At 40.7% G+C, this 19,694-nt stretch overlaps 1 protein-coding gene across 1 annotated transcript; it reads right to left on the bottom strand.

The window, feature by feature from the left end:
• Window positions 1-11,836: 11,836 nt before the first annotated feature.
• On the bottom strand, window positions 11,837-14,349 carry LOC102413275 (pyridine nucleotide-disulfide oxidoreductase domain-containing protein 1-like). Its single transcript, XM_025287399.3, is given in 3 exon segments — window positions 11,837-12,663; window positions 12,665-13,473; window positions 13,581-14,349. Coding segments are annotated over 3 exon segments (1,539 nt in total). The 5' UTR covers window positions 13,794-14,349; the 3' UTR covers window positions 11,837-12,146.
• Between the last annotated feature and the right edge of the window lie 5,345 nt (window positions 14,350-19,694).

Below are 19,694 nucleotides of genomic sequence, written 5' to 3'. Positions count from 1 at the left end.
AGAAAAATGCCCGGGTGAAAAGGGATGGGCTTGTTATTTCTGTCAAAAGGAGGGGCATCTCAAGCGGAGTTGCTCGCAGGGATCTAAGCTGCCTCCAGCTTCAGGTCCAGTCTGCAAAGGAGCACACTGGAGAAGAGACTGCCCTTCTAGGTGTAGGCCCCAGGGGTCAGACTCTCAAGACAATCAGGACCGAAGGTGCCCGGGGGTCCCCACACAAGTTCCCGTCCTAATTACACCTGAGGAACCCCAGGTATTAATAACTGTGGAGGGCCAATCAGTTGATATCTTTTGGACACTGGGGTAAATTTCTCTGTGCTCACTGAAGTCCCTGGTCCACTTTCCTCCTGATCCACTACTGTAATAGGGCTGTCTGGATGAGCCAAATACTATTATTTCAGTCATCCTTTAACTGGGACTGCAACTGGAACTCTGTGCTGTTTTCTCACGAGTTTCTGATTGTGCCAGAGTCTCCCTCACCCCTTCTGGGGAGGGATATACTGAACAAGGTCCAAGCCTCTGTTTTCATAAATATGGAGCCTGATCTTTCTGTCCCATTAATTGAACAAAATGTAAACCCTAGAGTGTGGACTGATGGAAAAACTGTGGGTTGAGCACAAAATGCTGTTCCTGTTGTTATCAAACTCAATGACCCTCACCTATTTTCACATCAAAAGCAGTATTCACTAAAGCCTGAGGTTAATGAGTGGACAAAATCTTACTGTACTGACTTCTTATGATGTAAGTGGAATCTACATCTAAACTCAAACTCTAAAGTTCAGAATGACAATGGCTCCATCTTTAAAGCTGCTGTAACTCAAGGGGTGTCAAAAGTTCTAGGAATAGAATATCACTTACACTGTTCCTGGAGACCCCAATCTTCAGAAAAAAGTTGAAAAGGCTAATGACATTATTAAAAGACACCCATGTACGCTAACTTAGGAAACACAAGACAGTTTAAAATTTGACCCATAGCTTTAATGAGGATGCAACCTACCGCCCCCCCCCCGCCCCCGCCCAAAGAAGAAGGGACTGTCTCTATTACAGACTGTTTTTGCACACAGATATTATCGTAGATCCTGAAGCCTTAAAATTAACTATGTGACTCAGCTTTTAGCTTTTCAACTGACATTACCAGGAGGTTAACTCCTGACCCAGCCTCTGAGCCAAGCAAGCCACTGTTTGAGCCAGGAACTAAGATGGGCCTGAGAATCTAGGTGGGCTTTCTTCTGCTGGCTCCAAAAGGCCTGAGCCTGCCGTTTGACCCTCAAGGCAGTGCCTTCCTGTCCTGGACTCATTCCTATGCTGCATTCCAAAATCGGTCTAATTGCTGGGTCCAGGGAGCACTGCCCTCCTCATTAATTGAAGACGTCCCATGGTGGGTTTCTCCACTTCAAGGAAAAGACTTTCTTCAACTCATCTTGATCTGATGACATCTAACAGTCGTAAGATGGACCGATATAACTATGGACATAATGTGACTTTTAATTTTGATTATGTTTTAACTTGCTTAATGTCTATTTTGCCTTACATCTGCAACTGTATAACAGGGTTTGTTTGTAGTCGCATGAAGGCTTTTAAGTTACAAATGGTTGCTTGAACTCCTGTGACTGTGGCAGCTTCCTCCCACTACTATTTGGGGCCCCTCAATCGGAGACCCTCAATATGAGGGTTAGGAGAATATGTTGCCTCAACAATTTAGGGACCATGTTCCTCAAGCAAGTAGCAGGAAGTAGTTATGGGATGAACACGATGCCTCTTTCCCTAGGCAACATAATTCTCCTAAAAGAAGAGCGGGGAATGAGGGTAACAGGCAGGAAGACCAGGGGTCTCCAGATGGAGGAAATAGGCTGCAAGTGTCAGATATTTTTTTTAATCTCTCCCTTAAGTGGCAGGAGGAAACAAACTCTCTATGGAAACGTTTTTCTTAAGCTCTATTAATGAAACTATGTATTTGCTTTGGAATTTGCCTTTCTTCAAAATGGTTCCACCTAAGACTAATTTTTTATTTTCTCAAACTTTGGGCTGATAATAACTCAACAAACCAGTATTCATATCAATTGTTTTATGGCTTGGTGATGACATCCCTCATACCATCCTATCTCAAAAATGCATATTGTGGGAGAGGGGCCTGGTGAAACTCCGTCAGCCTTGAGGTGTCTCTCCTATCTGACTAATAGTTTTCTAACAGACATAAAACATCCCTAAAGACTAGCCGGGGGCGGGGGTGGGGCACTGTCCTTCCCCCTTCCGGTGTCTGTGTCAGAAGCTTTCTCTGTGCCTTTTCACTTTAATAAAACTCAGCTCTACTAAAGCTCTTGAGTGATCAAGCCTCATCCCTGGTCCCAAAGTTAAATCTTCTTCTTCAGAGATTATGAATCTGATACTCTTCAATGTAAGCTATCACTATCATCACTCTGAATTCTTTTTCAAGTATATTGCTTATTTCCTTTTCATTTGTTTAGTCTTGAGGATTTTTACCATGTTCCTTCATCTACTGCATGTTTCCCTGTTCTTCATTTTGTTTAATTTATTGTGTTTGGAATCTCATATCTGCAGTCTGGAAGATTGTAGTTCCCCTTAATTTTAGACTCTATTCCCCATAGGTAGGGTTGAACCTATGAGGTGCCTTGTGAAGGTTTCCTGGTTAGGGAAATTTGTGCCTGTGTTCTGGTGGATGAAGCTGAATCTGGTCTCTCTGAGGGGTAGTGCTGTGTCCAGTTGTGTGTTTTGGGAGTGTCCATGGCTTTTGGCAGCCTGTCTGCTAATGTGTGGGTTTGTGATCCTGTTTTGCTGAGGGATTGGTGTGGAGTGAGCGTTGGGTACTGGACTTGGCAGGGCTTTGGGTAGGGCTTGGTTTTAGTGTTGACATGGAGGCCTTTGGGAGAGCTCTCACCAATGTTCCATTCATTTGGGAGTTCTCTGGTGGTTCAAAGTCCTGGTCTCCCACCTCTGGCATTCAGGCCTGACCCCTTACTGTAGCACCAAGTTTCATAGGCTCTACAACACAGAAGACATAACCCCAAGACTATTGGTGAAAGCAACACTCAACAGCCAAGAACACCAAAAGATACTCATACCAAAGTCCTCCAATAGTTCTAGGAAGATCTCTGGACCTGTTGTGGGCAGTGTGGGGCCAGCTTAGCTTCAGAACTGGTGTTATACCAGGTTGTACTTGTTCCCGAAGTCCACAGTTGCCACTAAAGTCCACAGTCTTTGCTAGTTCTTGGGATTTAATCTGTTGCACCTGTGGCTGCAGGAGGTAATTCCCTTTCTCTACTTTGGCCCTGTATCCCCTAGTGCTCTGCTTTGTTTTTAGTCCTGGCTCTGCTTTTAGGCCACCCTCTTGTGTCTATTCCTTGCCCAGGCAAGAGGGGGCAAAGTACAAGGCTTATTAGGGCTTGCTTGCCCCCTCAGGCTGGGTAGAGGGAAGGATATGGCAGCCACAATTAGGATGTTCTGAGGCATGCCTGTGGCAGTAGAGGTGTGTCAGATATTTTTACATTCTGAGGCATGTCATGTGCTCTCCCAGAGGAGTGCAAAGATTACCATAATAAAAGACAGAAATGGCAAGGACCTAACCAGAAGCACAAGAGATTAAGAAGAGGTGGCAAGAATACACAGAACTATACAGAAAAGTCTTAGTGATCAGGTAACCATGATGGTGTGGTCACCAACCTAAAGCCAGAAATCCTGGGAGTGTGAAGTCAAGTGGGCCGTAGGAAGCATTACTATGAACAAGCTAGTGGAGATGATGGCATTCCAGCTGAGCTATTTCAAATCCAAAAAGATGATGCTATTAAAGTGCTGCACTCAATATGGCAGCAAATTTGGAATACTCAACACTGGAAAAGGTCAGTTTTGTTTCCAATCCCAAAGAAAGGCAATGCCAAAGAATGCTCAAAACTATAGTACAATTGTGCTCATTTCACATGTGAGCAAGGTAATGCTCAAAATTCTTCAAGCTAGGCTTCAACAGTGTGGGAACTGATAACTTTCAGGTGCACAAGCTGGGTTTAGAAAAGACAGGAACCAGAGATCAAATTACCAACATCAGTTGGATCATAGAAAACTAAGAGAATTCCAAAAACACATCTACTTCAGTATTCACTATGCTAAAGCATTTGACTGTGTGGATCACAACAAACTGTGGAAAATTCTTAAAGAGATGGGAATACCAGACCACCTTACCTGCCTCCTGAGAAAACTGTATGCAGATCAAGAAGCAACAGTTAGATCTGGAAATGGAACAAGGAACTGGTTGAAAATTAGGAAAGGCTATATACTGTCAGTCTGCTTATTTGACTTATATGTAGAGCACATCATGAGAATTGATGGGCTGGAAGACTCACAAGCTGGAATCAAGATTGCCAGGGGAAATATGAACAGCCTCATATATGCAGATGAAACCATTCTAATGGCATGGCAAACAGATGGGAGAAAAGTGGAAACAGTGACACATTTTATTTTCTTGGGCTCCAAAATCACTGTGGATAGTGACCGCAGCCAGGAAATTAAGATGCTTGCTCCTTGGAAGAAAAGCTGTGACAAACATAGACAGCATGTTAAAAAGCAGGGACAGCACTTTGCTGACAAAGGTCAAAGCTGTGATTTTTCCAGTAGTCATGTACAGAGGTGAGACTTGGACCATAAAGAAGGCTGAGTACCAAAGAATTGATGCTTTCAGATTGTGGTGTTGGAAAAGACTCTTGAGAGTCTCCTGGACAGCAAGGAGATCAAACCAACAAACCCTAAAAGAAATCAACCCTGAATATTTATTGGAAGGACTGAAACTAAAGCTGGAGCTCCAATCCTTTGGCCACCTGGTGTGAAGAGTTGACTCGCTGGAAAAGACCTTGATGCTGGGAAAGATTGAGGGCCAGAGGAGAAGGGGATCACAGAGGCTCTGGTGGTTGGATGGCATCACTTATTCAGTGGGCATGAGTTTGAGCAAACTCCAGGAGGTAGTGAAGGACAGGGAAGCCTGGCTCGCTGCAGTCCATGGGGTCGCATAGTCTTAGCGACTGAACAGCAACAACATGGATCCCTAGAAAGAGTAAAGCTGTTTAGGCTCCCAGAAAAGTGTGGGCAATAACTTGCACTTGCTCACAGCCTGGTGGCAGCTGCCACCTCTGGGGTTGGGACTGCAGCGGCCTCATTTTGTCCACTGCCTCAGCCACTTTTCCTGGCTTTGTCAGTGGCTAGTGGCTTAGGTTTCCCCCTCTTGGATCATAAACTGCAGTCACATCTAATTCTGCTGCTGATGCTCCTACCAGTTTTGCCTGTTTTGGCTGCCACCATACCAGGACACAGTCATTTTCTGCAAATGTGTGGAGTTAGAGTGAATTAGGGACAATGATATTTTGCCTCTCTGGGATGCCCAGTCTTTCTCTCAACTCCCTCTGCTGTGTCATGCTAGCCCCCTCAGTGTAGTCTCATGGCAGAAAAGCCCAGGCCACTCTCTGGATCTGACACCTGAGTCTGAGCCTCTGCACCTGCCCCCACTCTCTGCTGTGAGTGTAGGGGTGTGAGCCACTTCTAGGCTGAGAATGGCTATTTGGCAATGATCTCTGTGATGAATTCTCTCTGTTTTGTCTTTTGAGTGCCCACTGTGGGGCTCCCCTCTGTCCCCAACACTCCTGTCCCCAACAATGAGAAGGTTTCTGAGTGTGCAGAAAATTTTCCTCCTTCAAGACTCCCTTCCTGGGTTGCAGGTGCTTGTCCTAAAATCCTTTGTCTCTTTTCTTTATGTTTATTTTTTGCCCTACCTAGTTCTAAGGAGATTGACTTGCTTTTTTGGAAGTCTGTGGTCTTCTGTGTTCAGAAGGTGTACTGTAGGAGTTGTTCCATATGAATTTTGATGTATTTGTGGGGAAGATGATCTTGCCATCTTATTTCTCCACCATCTTGGAATTTCTCCCAAGATAGTCTTAAAAAAAAAGATTATGAGATATAATGACATTATATATTTATAAGTATTCAATATAGCAAGATGATGCAATTATAAATATTTATGCACACAATAACATCATCAAAACATATGAAGCAAAGCCTGACAGAATTGAAGGGAGAAATAGAGAGTTCTACAATAATAACTGAAGACTCCAATATCCCACCCAAAATAATGGGTAGACCCACCAGACAGAAAGCACATAAGTAACTAGAAGATTTATAGTTTTTAGTCATTCAGTCGTGTCCCACTCTTTGTGACCCCATGGACTATAGCCTGCCAGGCTCCTCTGTCCATGGAATTTCCCAGACAAGAATACTGGTTGGGTTGCCATTTCCTTAGAAATCAACTAGATCCAACAAACACTCATAGAGACCTCTACCCAACAACAACAGAATACCTAATCTTCACATTTTGCAGGGTAGACCATATATTAGGCCACAAATGAAATCCCAGTACAATTTAAAAAGATAGATATCATACAAAATATCTTTGATCAAAATGGGATAAAGTTATGTTAGTACAAAAAGAAAACTGCAAATTTCACAAAAGTGGAAATTAAGTAGCACATTTTTAAACAATGAAAAGACAAAAATCACAAGAGGAATTAGAAAATGCTTAAAAATGAATGAAAATAGCAATGAAAAAATACCAAAACTTGTGGGACACAGTAAAAGTGTATAAAGTGAGAAATGTATAGCTATAAGTTGTTTTTTGTTTGTCATTAGGTTGTGTCTGACACTTTTGAAACCCCATGGACTGTATAGCCTGCCAGACTCCTCTGCCCATGGGATTTCCCAGGAAAAAATACTGGAGTAGTTCCTCTCCATGGGATCTTCCCAACTGAGAGAGATCAAATCCATGTCTCCTGCATTGCAGGTGGTTTCTTTACCACTGAGCCACCTGGGAAGCTGATAGCTATAAATACTACCCTAAAAAAGAGAAAAATCTCAAATCAGCAAGCTGACTTTATGACTTAAAGAACTAGAAAAAGCTAGAACAAACTAAACCTAAAGACAGCAGAAAGGAGATTCCTAAAAAAGCTGGGAATAAAACTACTGCGCGTGTTAAGTCACTTCAGTCGTGTCTGACTCTTTGTGACCTTATGGATTGTAAACCACCAGGATCCTCTGTCCATGGGATTTTCCAGGAAGGAATACTGGAGTGGGTTGCCATGGAGGCTCCAGGGGATCTTCCTGATCCAGGGATCAAACCTAAATCTCTTAGGTAGCCAGCATTGGCAGGTGGATTCTTTACCACAACCACCACCGGGGAAAGCCATATGATTCAACAATCCCACTGCTGGGTGTATACCCTGAGAAAATCAGAGTTAAAAAAGACACATGTACTCCAATGTTTATTCCAGCACTATGTACAATAGCTAGGACATGGAAGCAAACTAGATGTTCATCAGCAGATGAATGGATAAGGAAGTTGTTGTACACATACACAACAGAATATTACTCAGCTATGAAAAGGAAGGCATTTGAGTCAGTTCTAATGAGGTGGATGAACCTAGAGCCTATTATACAGAATGAAATAAGACAGAAAGAGAAAGACAAATATTGTATATCAATGCATATATTTGGAATCTAAAAAGATGGTACTGATGATTCTATGTGAAGGACACATAGAGAAACATACTTTCATATTGATGTATGGCAAAGCCATCACAATATTTAAAGTGATTATCCTCCAATTAAAATATATAAATTTAAAAAAGAAAAATACAAAAAAAGAGACTCATTTACCCCAATGTTTATTGCAACACTATTTACAATACCCAGAACATGAAAGCAACCTAGATATCCATTGACAGATGAATGGAGAAAGAAGTTGTGATACAGATATACAATGAAATACTACTCATAAAAAGGAATGAATTTGAGTCAGTTGAACTGAGGTGGATGAACCTATAGCGTTTTATACAGAGTAAAGTAAGTCAGAAAGGGAAAAACGAAGATCATATATTAACACATGTATATATACGGAATCTAGAAAAATGGTACTGATGAGCCTGTCTGTAGGTCAGAAATAGAGATGGAGCTATAGAGAACGGACTCGTGGACAGGGTTGGGGAAGGAACATGTGGGACGAGTTGAGAGAGTAGCACTGAAATATATACATGGCCATGTGTAAAATGGGCTTCCCAGGTGCTTCAGTGGTAAAGGATCCACCTACCAATGCAAGAGATGCAGGTTTGATCCCTGGGTCATGAAGATCCCCTGGAGGAGGAAATGGCAACCTACTCTAGTATTCTTGCCTGGAAAATCCCATGGACAGAGGAAACTGGTGGGATATAGTCCAAAGGGTCACAAAGTGTGAGCTCGTACACACACACACACACACACACACACGTGTGTGTAAAATATATCGGTAATGGGAAGTTGCTGCATAACACAGGGAACTCAAGCCTGGCGCTCTGTGATGACCTAAAGAGGTGGAATGGGGGTTGATGGGAGGGAGAATTAGAGGGAGGGGATATATATATATATATATACACACACTAACAGCTGATTCACATTACTGTACAGCAGAAATCAAAACAACATTATAAAGTAATTATCCTCCAATTTAAAAAATAGCAGAAAGAAGGGAGTAATAAATATTAGAGCAAAGATAAATGAAAGAGACTAAAAAATATAGAAATTCAATGAAACCAAAGTTAATTCTTCAAAAAGATTAACCAACTTTACAAACCTTTAACCAGACAGACAAAAAAAAAAGAAGACTCAAATTACTAAAATCAGAAGTGGAAGTGAGACATTACTACTAATTCTGCAGAAATAAAAAGGACAGTAAGAGAGTACTATGAAAAAAATATATGCCAACTAATTGGATTTCTAGATGAAATGGTCAATTCATAGAAATACAATACCTATCAATATTAACTCATGAAGAAGTAGAAAATCTGAATAGACATATAACTAGTAAGGAGATTGAATCAGTTTTTTATAAAAACCTCCCAACAACAGCAACAACAAAACCTCTAGACCTGAAAACTACACTGGTTAATTCCCCCAAATGTTTAAAAAACATTTAAATGTTATGAAACATTTAACGTTTAAAGAAATACCTATTACTCTCAAACTTTCCCCAAAAAGTGAAGAGAAAAAGTAATTAACCTCCAATTAAAATAAATAAATTTATATTTAAAAAAATAAAAAAAAATAAAATAAAATAAAAAAAAGAATGCATACTAACTCATTCTATGAGGCCAGCATTACCCTCATACCAAAGTCTGACAAAGACAATACAGAACGGGGGGTGGGGGGGGGTGGGGGGGGGAAGCCCCTACAACCCAGTTGATACAATTATCCTCAACAATATATGCAGAGAATTCAGCAACATATTAAAAAGATTATGAATCATGACCAAGTGGAATTTTTTTCTTGGATTATAAGTATCATCAACATAGAAAAAAAGGTCAATATAATATATGACATAACAGAAAATGGAAAAAACCCACATGATTATTTCAATTGTTGTAGAAAGAATATTAAACAAAATTCAACATACTTTCATGATAAAAACACTCAACAAGCTATGAAGAGAAAGAAATTACCTCAACATAATAAAAGTCACATATGAAAACCTCACAGCAAACATCATACTCAATGGTGAAAGACTGACAACTCTCCTCCCAGATAAGGAAACAAGGCAAGGATGTCTGCCTTCACCACTTCTGTTCAACATAGTAGTTAGAAGTTTGAGCAAAAGCAAATAGGCAAGGAATGAAATAAAATGTATCCAACTTGGAAAGGAATAAGTAAAATTTTCTTTATTTACATATGATACAATCTTATAAGTTCAGTTCAGTTCAGTGGCTCAGTAGTGTCTGACTCTTTGTGACCCTATGCAGCACGCCGGGCCTCCCTGTCCATCACCATCTCCTGGAGTTCACTCAAACTCATATCCATCGAGTCGGTGATGCCATCCAGCCATCTCATCCTCTGTCGTCCCCTTTTCCTCCTGTCCCCAATCCCTCCCAGCATCAGAGTCTTTTCCAATGAGTCAACTCTTCGCATGAGGTGGCCAAAGTACTGGAGTTTCAGCTTCAGCATCATTCCCTCCAAAGAAATCCCAGGGCTGATCTCCTTCAGAATGGACTGGTTGGATCTCCTTGCAGTCCAAGGGACTCTCAAGAGTCTTCTCCAACACCACAGTTCAAAAGCATCAATTCTTTCCTGCTCAGCTTTCTTCACAGTCCAACTCTCACATCCATACATGACCACTGGAAAAACCATAGCCTGGACTAGAAGGACCATTGTTGGCAAAGTAATGTCTCTGCTTTTGAATATGCTATCTAGTTTGGTCATAACTTTCCTTCCAAGGAGTAAGCGTCTTTTAATTTCATGGCTGCAGTCATCATCTGCAGTGATTTTGGAGCCCAGAAAAATAAAGTCTGACACTGTTTCCACTGTTTCCCCATCTATTTCCCATGAAGTGATGGGACCAGATGCCATGATCTTCGTTTTCTGAATGTTGAGCTTTAAGCCAACTTTTTCACTCTCCTTGTTCACTCTCATCAAGAGGCTTTTTAGTTCTTCTTCACTTTCTACCATCAGAGTGGTATCATCTGCATATCTGAGGTTATTGATATTTCTCCCGGCAATCTTGATTCCAGCTTGTGCTTCTTCCAGCCCAGCGTTTCTCATGATGTATTCTGCATATAAGTTAAATAAGCAGGGTGACAATATACAGCCTTGACGTACTCCTTTTCCTATTTGGAACCAGTCTGTTGTTCCATGTCCAGTTCTAACTGTTGCTTCCTGACCTGCGTATAGGTTTCTCAATAGGCAGGTCAGGTGGTCTGGTATCCCCATCTCTTTCAGAATCTTCCACAGTTTATTGTGATCCACACAGTCAAAGGCTTTGGCATAGGCAATAAAGCAGAAATAGATATTTTTCTGGAACTCTCTTGCTTTTTCGATGATCCAGCAGATGTTGGCAATTTGATCTCTGGTTCCTCTGCCTTTTCTAAAACCAGCTTGAACATCTGGAAGTTCACGGTTCACGTATTGCTGAAGCCTGGCTTGGAGAATTTTGAGCATGACTTTACTAGCATGTGAGATGAGTGCAATTTTGCAGTAGTTTGAGCATTCTTTGGCATTGCCTTTCTTTGGGATCAAAATGAAAACTGACCTTTTCCAGGCCTGTGGCCACTGCTGAGTTTTCCAAATTTGCTGGCATATTGAGTGCAGCACTTTCACAGCATCATCTTAAATATTACATATATACAAAAATCTGTTAGAACGAATAAATGTATTCAGTGAAGAAGCAGGATACAAAGTCAACACAGAAGTATCAGTTGGATTTTTACACATGAACAATGAAGAATAACATTGAGAAGAATAAAATAGTTAGGGATTATTAACCAAGCAGGTGCAAGTCTTATACAATCAAAATTACAAAACATTGCTGAAATAAATTTGAAGACATAAATAATGGAAATCCATTCCATGTTTATACATTTGAAAAAAAAAAAACCAAAAACACTGACATTGTTAAGATGTCAATACTGCCCAAAGTGACCTACAGACTCAATGCAATTTTTTTTTTTAGTTTTGTAGTTAATCAGAAGTTTAATTTTAAGACAATTTCATTAATATTTTATACATATGGAGCTACATTTTCAGAATTTATCTCAGAAGTATTGAAAACTTGAGAATTTTGAGACATTCTGAGGTCTTGAGATCATGAATTGCATAAATTTACAGTATGAAACAGGAAAAATATATTAACTTTACTGTAAAACCCTTTAAATGTAAAATATGTAGGAGATTAAGTTCATGTAACTTTGTTAAGTTCTTTATGCCTTGTCACAGCTAGCTGTGTTTTTCTTTTCACACAACTGGCTTACAAAGGCTACAATGGTAAGCTTTTTGAAACCACACCCTGCCTTTGACGTTTCACGGTCAAAGAATGGCTCTGGTATGTTAACCAGACACCACACTGTTGGTTAAGTAGATAACAAGCTAATTTGTTTCAAAGCTAAATCACAAATGAACGTCTCTGAGTTGAAAACACAGAAATGAATACTTCAGACTTATCTTTACATAATTAGTGGTCAATTTTGTGTTAGAAAAAAAACCCCTATAAATAAATTATTTTAACTTCAGCTGGTCATCATAAATCTGTGTAATCCTCTGACTTTAAATCTTATTTGGAACTTGATATAGCTCTTGAAATGCCCTTTTTAGTCAAAATAATCTTCCATATCAATATTTGGATCCAGCAGATCTTCTCCATATGCTGAAAGGTTCATCTGGTTTAAAATTAAATTTTCAAATGTTTCTTCTAAGTCAGTTTCACCAATTAAGACAGCGCCCATCATTCGCCCATTCTGCAGGACGGCTTTGATATACTCCTGCCCTTTGGTACATCTCAGCAGGAGTTCATAGTTTGAACCCAAGCCCTGTGCATTGTATTTCCCCAGTAATACAACCTTATAGTTAAAAAATTTTGTTACATGAGTGAAAAGTTCAAAGCTGAAATCCATGTCAATAGACTCTCCTACACTAGCTGCGGCCATGCACTTTGCTGCATACCATCCCATCTGTCTAGCCTGGGTCCACAGCCTCATCTGCTGCCAGACAGGGATGGGATGCCAGGCGGCCGTGCAAATATCACCTGCAGCGTAGATGTCAGGGAGGGACGTGTGCATGTGGTCATCCACCTTCAGGCCACCGTCTTCTCCTACATCAAAATTGTTCTATATTTGGTGTAACTCCTGCAGCACTGACAATGAAATCGTCGCCATATATCTTTTCATTGGTCAATTCCACATATACAGGCCATATTTCTTTATCAGTAGTAACTGACTGATCATGATGGTCTCTTGGAAAAGTCAAGAACTTTTTCTCAGAAATTCTAAATTCTTCCTGAAGGTAAATTTTCTTTACTTCACACATGGTTTCAATGTGAATTTTATGAGAAAACTCTTTTGTTCCTTTAAGATCCAGCCCTTCGTGCCAGTCAGGCCCCAAGGCACTGCCTACGTTACCAGCAGTAGCTCTGGCTTGTGCTTCCTTTTTCCGTCCTTCAGTTGTATATCTGGTTCTTTTTCGTGCAATTTTAGCCTCTGGTTTTTCATCAATGAGCTTTGAAGTCAAGAATTCAGCTGCTCCTGCATCGAAGAAAGTATTCCCAATTGCTTTATCTTTAATGACCCAAATTACTTCACAGCCTTCAATTTCATACACTAATTCGAGTGCGATACCACCATTCCCTATGATCATTATTCTCTTAGCTTTAGTAAGCTGTTTCTGAAATTCCTGTGCACTGTCTGTATCACGGATTCCTAACACATAAGGATTTCCTTCACATATCAATTTTGGTTTTGCTCCAGCACACAGACAGAGCTTCTTATAAATATGCTGATTGCCATCTTCAGTTAAAATGCAATGCTCTTTGCTCTTTAGTTGCTTTACTCCAGATTCTATAACCTTAATGTTGGGAAAGCGATTTTCTAACATGGTACTTGGTTGTTCTTCAACATCAAATTCTTCCAATACTTTAGAAACCTCCTCAGGGCTCCTTCCTTGTTATATATTCTTTGCTTTCCTTCATCTTCAGGCTTCCCCGCTGGTTTTTTAATCTCAACAGGTGAACATGCTCAAGCAGTTCCCACCTGCTTGAAATTTGTAACTGCTTTAATAACAGGAGAAGCTGTTATCAGGAGACTATCTTCTGATGGAAAATTAATTTTCAACTTCTCTGCACAGGTGACACCCGCGATGCCACCGCTGACCACCACGAACTTCCCTGCCGTTGGGGGCAAGCAGGGAGCCTCCATGCTCTTAGTGGTTTGAGGACTACAGTGGGAAGCCAGAAATGTTTGCATTCCAGGAGAGGGAGAGGCTCAGGACGCCCACTTCCGGCGCATGCTCCTGAGAATCCGAGCTACGGGTGCCTGGGAATCTCAATGCAATTTCTATCAAAATTTCAATGACATTTTTTTCTTTTTGCAGAAAAAGAAAAACCCAACCTAAATTTCTTATGAAATATCAGTGGACCCCAATAGTCAAAACAATCTTGAAAAAGAACAAAACTACAAGACGCAGAGTTGCTAATTCTAAAACTTACTACAAAACTACAGTTAAGAAGAACAGTACAGTATTTACATAGACAGCATCGACTAGAGCAGAGTACCCAAAAACAAACCTGTGTGTGTGTGTATAAAATGACTTTTTTGCAAGAGTGCCAATATAATCTAATGGGAAAAAGAACAGTCTTCTCAACAAATGATGCTGGGAAAACCACATATCCACACGAAAAAGAATAAAGTTGCCCCTTTCCCTTTGTCTATTTACTACACCATATACAAAAAACTCAAACGTATCAAGGACCTAAATGTGACATCTAAAACAGTATAACTCTCAGAATAAAACAGGATAAAACCTCACAAAATATTAATAGGATTTAGCAGCAATTTCGTGAATATGAGGGTTGAATATAGCTATGATTTCCTGGATATCATACACAGGAATGAAAGAAAAAATGACAGATTGGACTTCATGAAAATTAAAACACTTTTTACATCAAAAAACACTATTAACGGAGTAGAAAGTAAACCCACAGAATAAGAGAAAATATTTTCAAATTATATATCTGATAAGATATTAATATCCTGAATATATAGAGAACTTAACTCCTAAAACTTAACAACCAAAAAAACCAAATAAAACCAAACCAAACCAAAAGAAGCAAATAACCTGATTCAGAAATGGGCAGAGGACATGAATAGCATTTATACAAAAAAAGATATACAAATGGCCAGTAAACATATGAAAAGATGCTCAACATCACATTAATCATTAAGTTCAGTTCAGTTTAGTTCAGTCGCTCAGTTGTGTCCAACTCTTTGTGACCACATGCATCGCAGCACGCCAGGCCTCCCTGTCCATCACCAACTCCAGGAGTTCACCCAGACTCATGTCCATCGAGTCAGTGATGCCATCCAGCCATCTCATCCTCTGTTGTCCCCTTCTCCTCCTGCCCCCAATCCCTCCCAGCATCAGAGTCTTTTCCAATGAGTCAACTCTTCGCATGAGGTGGCCAAAGTACTGGAGTTTCAGCTTTAGCATCATTCCCTCTAAAGAAATCCCAGGGCTGATCTCCTTCAGAATGGACTGGTTGGATCTCCTTGCAGTCCAAGGGACTCTCGAGAGTCTTCATTAGGGAAATGCAAATCAATACTACAATGAGATACTGTCTCACATCCATTAAGATGGCTACTATTAAAAAAAATGAAAGCAAGTGTTAGTAAGGATGTGCAGTAATTGGAACCCTTCTGCATTGTTGGTGAAAACCGAAAATTGTTAAACATAGAATTGTTATTCAGAATTCAGAAAATCCATTTCTGGTGTATACTCTAATTTAAAGTAGGATCTCAAAGAGATGTTTGTACACCCAATAGCAACATTACTTATTCAGTGGCTAAAATACAAAAGCAGGGGGAACTTCCAAGATAGTGGAGGACTAAGATGGGAAGATCTCTTCCCTCCCCACAAATACATCAAAAATTCATCTGTGTATGGAACAGCTCCTACAAAACACATTCTGAATGTTGGCAGAAGACCCTAGACTTCCAAAAAGGCAAGCCAATCTCATTAGAATGAAGTAAGGCAAAAGATGAGGAGAGAGAGAGAGAGAGAGAGAGAGAGAGAGAGAGAGAATGGATTTCAGGATGGAGATCTTTGCCCCAGGGAGGGAGTCAGGAAGGAGGAAACGTTTCCTCACACTCATGGGTGGGGACAAGAGGGAGCTTCATAACTTCAGCTGCTGCTGCTGCTAAGTCACTTCAGTCGTGTCCAACTCTGTGCGACCCCATAGACAGCAGCCCAACAGGCTCCCCCGTCCCTGGGATTCTCCAGGCAAGAACACTGGAGTGGGTTGCCATTTCCTTCTCCAATGCATGAAAGTGAAAAGTGAAAGTGAAGTCGCTCAGTCGTGTCCGACTCTGAGCGACCCCAGGGACTGCAGCCTACCAACCTCCTCCGTCCATGGGATTTTCCAGGCAAGAGTACTGGAGTGGGGTGCCATTGCCTTCTCCATAACTTCAGAGGGGAATGTAATAGTGGTTACTCAGAAGGCAAAATGGGGAGAATTCACCACAGAGATCTTTGCCAAATAGCATTTCCCAGCTGAGAAGCGTCTCACAGACTTGAGCCCACAGCAGAGAGTGGGTGAGGGGTGCTAGGGTCAGGCTTGGGTGTCAGAAACCAGGGAGAAGGCCAGGGTTTGGCTGCTATGAGGATACTCTGAGGGGGCTAATACAACACAACTGAGGGAGTCTAGGGAAAAGTCTGGGCATCCAAGAGTGACAAGAGATCACTTGCCCACATACTCTTAACTCTACACATTCAAAGATTGTGGCTGTGTGCCTTGGCAGTAGTGGCCAAAACCAGCAGAACCAGTAGGCACGCTAACAGCAGAACTAGATGCCACTGCAGTTTAAGATCCCAGAAGGGTAAACATAAGCCACTAGCCACTGACAAACCAGGGAAAGAGCTTGAGGCAGTGGACAAAAACAAGGCTGCTATTATGATCCTGACCCCAGAGGTGGCAGCTGCCACCAGGCTGTGAGCAGGCACAGGTTACTGCCCACACACTGCTGGGAGCCTAAGCAGTTTGACTCTTCCTGGGGACCCACGAACTGAGGCCAATTCCTCTGGGAGAGTGTATGCAACATCCAGTAGGTTTCTACCACTGCAGGCACTCCCCAGTGCATCGTAATTGTGGCTGCCAGCCCTTCTCTTTTCCCAATCCATGTGAGCAAGTGAACTCTGATAAGCCTTGGCCTTTGTCCCCTGTTGCTTGGGCAGGGAACAGACACTGGATAATAACCTAAAAACAGAGCCAGGGCCCAAACCAAAGCAGAACACCAAGGGATGTGTGATGGAAGAATAGAAAGGGAATGAACTCCTGCAGCCACAGGTGCAGTGGATTAAATCCCACAGTTAGCCTTAGACTGTAGACTTTAGGGGCAACTATGTGCTTTGGGAGCCAGTATAAGATGGTGTGGGATTCCCCTGGTGGCTCAATCTGTAAAGAATCTGCCTGCAATAAAGGACACCCAAGTTTCAACCCTGGGTTATGAAGATCCCCTGGAGAAGAGAATGATAACCCACTCCAGTATTCTTGCCTGGAGAATTCCATGGAGAGAGGAGCCTACCATGGACAGAGGAGCCTGGTGGGTTAAGTCCATGGGGTCACAAGGGTCAGATATGACTTAGCTATTAAATCACCACCACAATTAGCTGGAGTAAGGTCAGGTCTGAGACTGAGCTGACCCTCCACTGCCTACAAAAGGTCCAGTGGACCTTCCTAGAAGGTATAGACCACCTTCCAGTGGTCCAGAGACCTTCCTAGAAATGTTAGAGGGTTTTGTTAGTATGAAGATTGACTGAAGCACACTGTGTGGAGTAGAAAATAGAGGAACCATGAAGACATTCCTCTTACTACCACTCTATATAAAATTTTCTGTTTTTTTTTTCTTTTCTTTTTTCTTTTTCATATTGTTCTTATTCTTTTCATATTAATCCTTTAATTTTTATTTTTCATAATTGAGTTTATCCTTTTTAAACACCTTGTTCTTAAATAAATTCATTTTATTTTATTTGCCTATTTCCCCAGGACCCTTTGTTGCATTTTTTCCCCATGTTTTCGATTTTGTATTCTTGCTAGGATGAATCTCAGTGTTAATTTTCTATTATGGCTTTGTTTATTGGCTTGAATGCTCTACTGTTTTTTTTTTTTTAAGTATTATTATTTTACATTTATTTTAATTGGAGGGTAATTACAATATTGTGATGGTTTTTGCCATATATCAACATGAATTAGCTATAGGTATACATGTGTCCCATCCATCCTGAACATCCCTCCCATCTCCCTCCCACCCTATCCCTCCAGGTTGTCATAGAGCAGTGGCTTTGAGTGCCTTGCATCATACATAAAACTCATACTGGTTATCTGTTTTACATATGGTAATATTCATGTTTCAATGCTATTCACTCAAATTTCCCACCCTTTTCTTCTCCTACTGAGTCCAAAATCTTGTTCTTTACATCTGTGTATTCTTTGTTGCCCTGCACATAGGATTGTCAGTACCATCTTTCTAGATTGTGTACGTATACATTAATATATGATATTTGTCTTTCTCTTTCTGACTTAACTTCACTCTGTACAATAAGCTCTAGGTCCATGCACCTCATTAGAACTGACTCAAATGCATTGCTTTTTATAGCTGAGTAATATTCCATGTGTACATGTATCACAACTTCCTTAATCATTCATCTGCTGATGGACATCTAGGTTGTTTCTGTGTTCTTGCTATTGTAAATAGTGCTGCAATGAATATTGGGGGATGCATGTGTATTTTTTAGTTCTGATTTCTTCAGGGTATATGGCCAGTAGTGGGATTGCTGAATCCTATGGCAGTTTTATTCCTAGTTTTTTCTTTTTTTTTCTTCAGGAATCTACATTCTGTTCTCCATAGTGGTTTATATCAGTTTGCACTCCCATCAACAGTGTAAGAGGGTGTGCTTTCCTCCACACCCTCTCCAATATTTATTTTTTGTAGATTTTTTGATGATGGCCATTCTGACTAGTGTGAGATGATACCTTATCATTGTTTTGATTTGCATTTCTCTAATAAAAAGTGATGTTGAGCATTTTTTTTCATGTGTTCATTAGCCATCTGTATGTCTTCTTTTGGAGAAATAACTGTTTAGGTCCTCCACTTTTTTATTAGATTGTTTGTTCTTCTGATATTGAACTGCATAAGCTATTTTTGTATATTTTGGAAATTAATTTTTTGACAGTTGTTTCTTTTGCTATTATTTTCTCCTATTCTGAGGGCTGTCTTTTAACATTGCTTATAGTTTCCTCCATTGTGCAAAAGCTTTTAAGCTTAATTATGTCCCATTTGTTTATTTTTGTTTTTATTTCCATTTCTCTGGGAGGTGGGTCATTAGAGGATCTTGCTGTGATTTGTGTCAGAGAGTGTTCTCCTTTTTGTAGTTTCTGGTCTTGTGTTTTGGTCTTTAAGCAATTTTGATTTTATTTTTGCATATGGTGTTAGAAAGTGTTCTAATTTCATTATTTTGCACATGGTTGACCAGTTTCCCCAGCACCACTTGTTGAAGAGATTGTTTTCTCTTCATTGTACACTTTTGCCTCCTTTTTCGAAGATAAGTTGTCCATAGGTGCATGGGTTTATCTCTGGGCTATCTGTTTTGTTCCTTTGATCTATATTTCTGTTTTTATGTCAGTACCATACTGTCTTAATGACTGTAGTTTTGTAGTATAGTGTGAGTGGATAAGGAAGTTGTGGTACATATGCACAATGGAATATTACTCAGCTATAAAAAGGAATGCATTTGAGTAAGTTCTAATGAGGCAGATGAAACGAGCCTATTTTACAGAGTGAAGTGATAGCTTATGGTGAATGGTGTCAGATTAGTGATCTCCAAAGAAGATTAAGCTTTGGGACCAGGGACCAGGCTTGATCACTCAAGAGCTTTTGTGTAGCAGAGTTTTATTAAAGTATGAAAAAGGGACAGAGAAAGCTTCTGACAGACATCAGAAGGAGGTGGAGAGTGCCCCCCATAATTATTAATACCTGGGGTTCTTCAGGTGTAATTAGGACAGGAGCTTGTGTGGGGACCTCTGGGCACTTTCAGTCCTGATTGTCTTGAGAGTCCTGCCCCATGAAACCTATGCCTTTGGGGGCAGTCTCTCC

The sequence above is a fragment of the Bubalus bubalis genome, chromosome 6 (genome assembly GCF_019923935.1).
Source record: "Bubalus bubalis isolate 160015118507 breed Murrah chromosome 6, NDDB_SH_1, whole genome shotgun sequence".
Classification (NCBI taxonomy): Eukaryota; Metazoa; Chordata; class Mammalia; order Artiodactyla; family Bovidae; genus Bubalus; species Bubalus bubalis.
Note: the sequence above shows the minus strand (reverse complement) of the source record. Positions and strands in the feature narration are given on the sequence as shown.